This window comes from Sinocyclocheilus rhinocerous, unplaced genomic scaffold (genome assembly GCF_001515625.1).
Source record: "Sinocyclocheilus rhinocerous isolate Xijiao unplaced genomic scaffold, SAMN03320098_v1.1 scaffold2110, whole genome shotgun sequence".
In the NCBI taxonomy this organism is placed as follows: Eukaryota; Metazoa; Chordata; class Actinopteri; order Cypriniformes; family Cyprinidae; genus Sinocyclocheilus; species Sinocyclocheilus rhinocerous.
Genome location: NW_015659947.1, coordinates 60204 through 68142, shown reverse-complemented (window position 1 = coordinate 68142; position 7939 = coordinate 60204). Strand labels below are relative to the sequence as shown.

The 7939-nt window shown below is 36.6% G+C and overlaps 2 protein-coding genes across 6 annotated transcripts in view; one reads left to right on the top strand and one right to left on the bottom strand.

The window, feature by feature from the left end:
* The window catches only part of rab3il1 (RAB3A interacting protein (rabin3)-like 1), an 8809-nt gene extending 4291 nt beyond the window's left edge, over window positions 1–4518 (bottom strand). For 2 of the 4 annotated variants that reach the window (XM_016533658.1, XM_016533659.1), the window contains exons 1-4: window positions 4237–4516; window positions 3464–3750; window positions 949–1150; window positions 416–511 (exon numbers count right to left, since the gene is read on the bottom strand). In XM_016533658.1, coding sequence (XP_016389144.1) covers window positions 416–511; window positions 949–1150; window positions 3464–3657 — 492 coding nt within the window. In that variant the 5' untranslated portion in view covers window positions 3658–3750; window positions 4237–4516. Of the gene's footprint in view, window positions 1–415; window positions 512–948; window positions 1151–3463; window positions 3751–4236 lie in introns of all 4 variants that reach the window. The other 2 variants (XM_016533657.1, XM_016533661.1) reach the window with 2 other exon arrangements.
* A 57-nt stretch (window positions 4519–4575) lies between these two features.
* best1 (bestrophin 1) overlaps window positions 4576–7939 on the top strand; it is a 13093-nt gene continuing 9729 nt past the window's right edge. Inside the window, exons 1-4 of one of the 2 annotated variants that reach the window (XM_016533656.1) lie at window positions 4845–4864; window positions 5169–5385; window positions 6644–6738; window positions 6812–7045. In XM_016533656.1, the coding sequence (XP_016389142.1) occupies window positions 5234–5385; window positions 6644–6738; window positions 6812–7045 (481 nt within the window). In that variant the 5' untranslated portion in view covers window positions 4845–4864; window positions 5169–5233. Of the gene's footprint in view, window positions 5386–6643; window positions 6739–6811; window positions 7046–7939 lie in introns of both variants that reach the window. The other variant, XM_016533655.1, reaches the window with a different exon arrangement.

Below are 7939 nucleotides of genomic sequence, written 5' to 3'. Positions count from 1 at the left end.
AAAATAAATAAATAATTATTTATTTATTTTTAAATGTATATATAATTATATTAATACATTAATTATTATAAAATATTTTATAATTTATTACATTATTAAATTATATTAAATTGTTAATTTGCTTTTTAATAAAAATTAATTTGTCACCACAGCACCATTTAAAATGAGCTACTAAAGGCAAAATGATTATTAAAAAATTAAGAAACAGTGGCACAGATTGATGACCAAAGATACACACTTACCCTCGTATAAATTTTAAGCTGAAGTGTAATATAATGTAATAAAATCATCCATGAACATGTGGTGGTTCTTTTATGACGTGTGTCAGTCTCTCTACACTGACACACAACATTCTTCTCTGTTTAGTGTCCATCTACTGTGCTGTCAGTGATGAGGTCACATTAGTCCCGCCCACCTCAAAGAGACTGGCAGTCAGTTCCTCCAGTTCCTGCTCCAGCTGATTCCTGACATGAGACAGTCTGACACACTCCTCGTCTTTCAACTTCAGCTCCTGAAAACACAGACAAAAGTCAATAAAACATAGTTTGAATAGAATCGATTTGAATGGGAGTGCCTGTTAAATAAACAGTTTACCCAAAAATGAAAATTTCCTGTAAAAAATAAATAAATAAATAAATGCAACTTTTCACAAGACGTTAACTGATGAACTGGAGTGCTGTGGATTATTGTGATGTTTTTATCAGCTGTTTGTACTCTCATTCTGACGGCACCCATTCACTGCAGAGCAAGTCATGCAATGCTACATTTCTCCAAATCTGATCCAATAATGAAAGACACGCCTGAGAGTGAGTACATTTTCAGCAAATTTTCATTTTTGGGCGAACTATTCCTTTAAAGAACCGAAGCACTGATCTGAAGAACCTACGATGAAACATCAAGAACCTTTTACACTGAAAAATGGTTCTGGGCTCATCGAATATGTGGCACCTTTTGTGCAGCATCCAGCTGCTCACTGAGGAATTCTGTTCCCTTCTCCTTGATCTCCAGAGAGGAGCTGCGCAGACGGGACATGTTGTACGTCTCTTGTCTATGTGCTCCTGCCTCCTCCTCCTCCTCCGGGGGCATCTTCTCCCTCTGCCTCCCATCACCTCCCAATGCGGGCCTCGGATCTGGCTCCAGGTCTACCAACCTGCAAGATTTCACCAACTCTCAAAAACACATGATATAAAAAAAAAACTAAAGGAATATGGTCAGGATTCATATTGGACATTATAGCATTTAAATAAAATGTTTCAAGTCTATATCATTAAATTTGATCCCACTGTGATTCTGTCCTGATGAATAGCCAATAGGACAAATTCCTTTTACATTATCAGAATAACCCAGTCATGAAAACATAGCGCCACACCCTCCTTTATATAGTCTGACAGAACTGTGGATGAATTCATACAAGCTCGTGTGTCGTTATAATCAAAATCAGCCCTGGCTGAACTTCAGGGCGGTTTATGTAACTCAGCGCTCCGCGGCAGTCGCGCTCCCCGCCCTTACCCTCACCGCGCCCGGCTACAGGACTCCCCGCGACCCGCGCTCACCGCTCACCGTCTCGCTGACGTCAACACAAAGAATGTGTCAGTCTAACAAAGTTACAGTGTTACAAAGTTGCAGCTCCGCTTTCCCGAAATGAACAGAGATAAACAGTAAGAAAAACACCAATAGATCTGGCTTGAGTTTTCCGCACCCGACTGAGCTCTGTAGCTCTGAGATTTGATCCAGATAAACGACCCGGAATTCGGATCCACGAGAGACAAATCCGTGATGTTTTGTTTTGGGTCGCACAGTTTAGCAGACTTTCCTCTCAGATTGAGCAGGAAAAATGTCCAGCTGTCAATCACAGGTCACATGACCGAGGGGAGGCCTCCAGGAATCACGTGATACGCCTCAAACAAATAGTTCAGTGTCACTGTTCTGTTCTGTATGTTATTTATGATTCTGCTATTTTGTTTGTTCAGTTCTGGTGTGTTATGTTTGTGCCATTCTGTGATGTTGTGTATGTTATTTTATGTGTTATGTTATTTTATGTTACATTGTTTGCTCAGTTTTTGTATGTCCCATCCATGGTTCTGTTTTGTTGCACATATCATTTAATGTTGTTATGTTATGTTATGTTATGTTATGTTATGTTATGTTATGTTTGTTATGTTATGTTATGTTATGTTGTTCATTCAGTTCTTGTATGTTATGTTATGTTGTTAAATTGTTTGTTCAGTTCTAGTATGTCATGTTTGTTCCATTCTGTTATGTTGTGTTATGTTATATGTTATGATAATTTCTTTGTTGAGTTCTAGTATGTTATTTTATGTTATGTTATGTTAAATTGTTTGTTATGTTATGTTATGTTATGTTATGTTATGTTATGTTATGTTAACCGGTTAGTTCGGTTCTAGTAGGTTATGTTATGTTTGTTATGTTATGTTATGTTATGTTATGTTATGTTAACCGGTTTGTTCGGTTCTAGTAGGTTATGTTATGTTTGTTATGTTATGTTATGTTATGTTATGTTGTTCATTCAATTCTTGTATGTTATGTTATATGTTATGTTATGTTATGTTATGTTATGTTATGTTATGTTGTGTTATGTTATACGTTATGTTAATTTCTTTGTTCAGTTCTAGTATGTTATTTTATGTTTTGTTATGTTAAATTGTTTGTTATGTTATGTTATGTTAACCGGTTTGTTCAGTTCTAGTAGGTTATGTTATGTTTGTTATGTTATGTTATGTTATGTTATCTTGTTCATTCAATTATTGTATGTTATGTTATATGTTATGTTATGTTATGTTAAGTTAAATTATTTGTTCAGTTCTAGTATGTCATGTTTGTTCAATTCTGTTATGTTGTGTTATGTTATATGTTATGTTAATTTCTTTGTTCAGTTCTAGTATGTTATTTTATGTTATGTTATGTTAAATTGTTTGTTATGTTATGTTATGTTAACCGGTTTGTTCGGTTCTAGTAGGTTATGTTGGTTCTATTCTATTCTGTTATGTTATGTTATGTTATGTTAAACTGTTTGTTCAGTTCTGGTATGTTATGTTGGTTCCATTCTGTTCTGTTATGTTCTGTTATGTTGTGTTCATTTGTTTGTTCAGTTTTGGTTTGTTATGTTTGTTCCATTCTGTTATGTTGTGTACAGTATGTTATTTTAGGTGTTGTGTTTTGTTAAGTAATGTTATGTTTGTTATATTATGTTATATTATGTTGTTACTTAAAAGTTCCTAGTTCTGACTGATTTTCACACATTGATATTGCATGCCTACAATTCTGCTCATTCAGTAGGATGAGTTTCAATCCTCATTATTCATTCACAAAAATAATAGTGTGTGGAAAATTTTGCTCTGTCACCATTTAGCAGTTGTTACATGACATTAGACCCATTGAAGTTACATCTAAACAAACAGAGTAATGCAATGGTACTTTCTGTTTAGGTGAAATCTGGACGTACCTCCCGACCGGGCATCTCTCTTTCTCTGCTGTATGCTGATCCGTAAGATCACCTTTGCCAAAGAATGCAGGTGATGAGTATACTGCTATCCCAGAATTCCCTGCCACCAGCACCTCGTACCCTGGAACAGACCTGGAGCGTGCTGGAGGAGAGGAGGAGAGCTGCACACGATGGATTCCTTCAAAAGTGTCCATCACTTAAAGTATTTTCCCAGTCCACCACCTCTCTCTCTTAAACACAAAATCGCTGTGAATGCATTCACTTCAGCTGCATTTCTTACAGCCAGCCTGGTAAATATAGAGAGATTAGATTCAAGTTCAGAGATTAAGGCATTTTTTTCTGCATGAATAACCTCTAAAGTTTCAATTCAGGTTATCAAAGTGTAACTAAAGCATTGCACCATAACCTAATGTTTGCAACAATGTAGTTAAATATATACGTAGCATGCTCTCAAAGAGACAAAACTGGAAAGTATTTAAATATAAAAATGGATAAATACTCAGGATACAACATTATCCTTATTATACATAAAAGTATAGAATAATGAGATATATTAAATAATTAGATATAATCTGTTTAAAGCTGTAAATTGGAAATAAACAGAAAGGTACATTTAATTAAGTGACAAAATGTTCAATAAAATGTTCTAGCTGCTTTTGACATAGAGATGGTGAAGTGTTAATGCCATTTTTAAATGTGCCATATAATGCATTAAATATCTGAGTTCTTCCCATGTCAAATGCAAAGACAGAGCACAGAAAAATCAGGCTTACCCCAGTGACCTGGTGCAGCTCTTTCTCCACAGACTCTTTATGCAAGAGCACTTTCAAAAACCCTGTTCTCGTGAAATGCACACTCCGATACGATTTGCATGTTTTGAGCATCTAAACGGTTGCAGCTCTTCACATTGGGTGACTTGCACCTTCGTTCCAACCCTGAACGGAGTTCCAGCGCTTGTGGTCAGGCACGGGTTAATGAAATGAAACGGGGCCACACGCAGAGATGCATTTCTTCCACTAGAAGGCCCTGCATAGTGTACTAAACACCCTGCTGAGGGCCTCTGTGATCAGCAAGTTGTTATAGGAGCCTAAACTCCTAAATGTAATTAAGAAATGTTGATTATTTATTTCCTGTATATCTACATAATATTTACATTACATAACTGCAATTAATACTTGATGACTCTTTTCATCAAGAATGTGTATGAGTGTTTGTGCATGTGTGAGTTTTGAAAGATTTGCTCAGATTAACAAACCCCCCCAGTTTTCCACAATGCCTCTTTGTTAGTGGAAAACAGATTAACAGGTCAAGTGACCGGAGGTGTGGGCGTCTCATGTACTCGATCTTTCCCGTCTTTAACGGTTCCGGTAAATACCATCGACTCCCGAAACATCACACACTGTGAGTAGAGTTGCTTATTTCTTATAGATACAGTGTTTCAGGCCTACAGACAAGAAATGGAATGCAATTGCATTTGATGTGATGGACTTCCAGTCTGATTTTTTGTGTTTCTCTTTTAATTATTCTTTTAAATCTCACATTTGCTTCAATTGTTGCAATCAGTTTAGGTGTTGATGTATGCTAACTAACATCAAAATAGCATCTGATTTCTGTTTGCACATGCACTATGTGATTTAGCCAGTGCTGAGCATGCATGCATGTGTTTCCTGGTATAGTTGTCTATACTTATCATCTCTAATCACAGTGAAAGGTCAGTAGAGACTGTGATTGACAGGTTGTGAGTGGTCTTCCTTTCCAGAGAGGGCAGCGATGACGGTGACATACTCACGGCGGGTGGCAGATGCGCGTCTGGGCACTTTTTATTGCCTGCTTCTGCGATGGAAAGGAAGCATCTATAAACTGTTATATCGAGAGCTGCTGATCTTCACTGTGATGTACGGCACAATCAGCGTCACGTACAGGTGAACACTGATTCTTCACTTTCTTACAGTTTTTGTGGCACTATGGCAAAGTACTGGTATTAGATAGTTATACCATGATATATATCATGGTATTAAAAGACCTTCAGAAAGTGCCATGTTTTTAAGACATGTATCATGGTAGCACCATTAAGTACATAGTATAGTACGCAGAATACCATGGTACTACCATTTACCATATTAGTAGCAGCGTAGTATTTCTGGAAGTACATTGGAGTAACATGTATATATCATTGGAACATGAATCGTATATTTTAAGTTACATATTACATTGGAGTTACATGTTAATACCATTATATATTAATTTCAGTACCAGTGGTTGTACCATGGTACTTTTTTAGGTTTAAAATGTATACTCCAAAAGATATTTCAAAGATCACCATGGTAAATAAAAACATATTAATACTATGGTATTTTAATATATAACAGGATACATGATAATACCATGGTACTTTGATATACTCTTGTACTAAATGATTAACAAATCCATATACCATGGTATTTCCAACTCACTGCGGAGAATTTATTGGTATTACCATGTTTTTTAACATTTAACCATAGTAGCATAGTATTTCCAGATGTACTTGTATATTGGATTACAGTAGTTTCAGTACCAAGTACCATGTGATACCATAATTATACCATAATACCGACCCAGTACTTTTTTGTAAGGCTAATATTTATATGGTTCTCCAAAAGGTATTTTTAAAGAATACCATGGTAAATGGTACCATGGTACTTTAATATGTACCAGGATACTAAATGATTACCATATTAATATACAATGGCCACAATGTACCCTCACAGAGAAATGTAGGTCAGATATTTTAAGGTTCATCCGATCTCATTTTGTAAGTATCTTTTCTTTCTGTTTTAAAGAAGTTTTCTTTGGATTGTTTGATTACTCAAAAGAGAATATAGGAAAATATAACTTAATGTGTTTCCTGCTAGCTAAATTTCACATACACATACTGGCTCTAAACCTCTCTTTTCTTTATTCAGAGTTGATCTAGACAAGTATATGGAAACTATCCAATCTTAAAGCAGTGAAAACTGCATCTCTATATTCATCCTATGTGTCTTCTTAAGGTGAAAAAACATGGTTACTATAGGTAAACCGAGGTAAAAAGGATTCGCGATACAAATTTTCTTTCAGTCTACAGTGTCAAAGTGTGTTACTTTTAATTGTTTTATTTAATAAAACCATCCGTTATTGAAATATGTGCTCTTTGATTGACAGGTGCATACTGACTGAAGAGCAGCGCAGGATGTTCGAGAAGCTCTCCGTGTACTGTGATCAGTACGCGCAACTGATTCCCTTGTCGTTCGTACTGGGTAAATGTGACTTACAGTAGTGCTTTCTTTGGACCAATTCTTGACTTTTCTCACAGATGAAACTGTCCTGCAGGTTTCTACGTGACTCTTGTGGTGTCTCGTTGGTGGGGTCAGTACGAGAGCATCCCGTGGCCGGACCGTCTGTCAGCGCTGGTTAGCGGACACGTCCGGGGCGCAGATGAAGGGGCCAGACTCATCCGCAGGAGTCTAATGCGTTACGCCAACCTGTCGGGCATCCTGATCTACCGCTCGGTCAGCACCGCTGCCTACAAGAGGTTCCCGACCATGAGCCACCTCGTTCAAGCAGGTAAACTCCCAGATAGCACACGCACGTCTGCAAGATGTCTGTTAAAGATCGCTTGATCTGGAAAGCATCTGCTGTGTACAAACATCTGATAGACGTCTTTAAGATGTCAGTTTTACATGCATTCTAAATCATAAACATCTTTAGGATCAAACATCTGATAGGAAACGTCCTATAGATGTAGGCAATAACATGCATTTTGTATGATCCCTCTTATTTTGGTAAAATAATTAACATTTTGCATATTCTGCAAGGGGTATGTAAACTTTTGACCTCAACTGTACGTGTGCTATCAGGGCTGTGATTCGGCCTAAGTAATTTGGCCTAGAACAGCGATTAAAGCCATGTTCTGTGCCGGTACCATTCAGATTAAAACTCAAAAAGGAAACAAGAAGGAATTACGGCCAGATAGGAAACGTCCTATAGATGTAGGCTATTGCAGATGAGCAAACACTCTAAAAAATACATCTTGCAGATGTAAATGCAGACGTCAAATAGACATCTCCGTGATGTACAGTTGAGGTCAAAAGTTTACATACACCTTGCAGAATCTGCCAAATGTTCATTATTTTACCAAAATAAGAGGGATCATACAAAATGCATGTTATTTTTTCTTTAGTACTGACCTGAATAAGATATTTCACATGAAAGACATTTACATAGAGTCCACAAGAGAAAATAATAGTTGAATTTTTTTGTGTGATAGTTGTTCATGAGTCCCTTGTTAAAGGTTCAAACGCTCACTGATGCTCCAGAAGGAAACACATTTTTACATTTTGATTTGGAGATCAGGGTAAATTTAAGTTATTTTGTCTTCTGGGAAACATGTAAGTATCTTCTGTAGCTTCCGAAGGGCAATACTAAATGAAAAAAAAAAAAGATATTTAGGCAAATTAA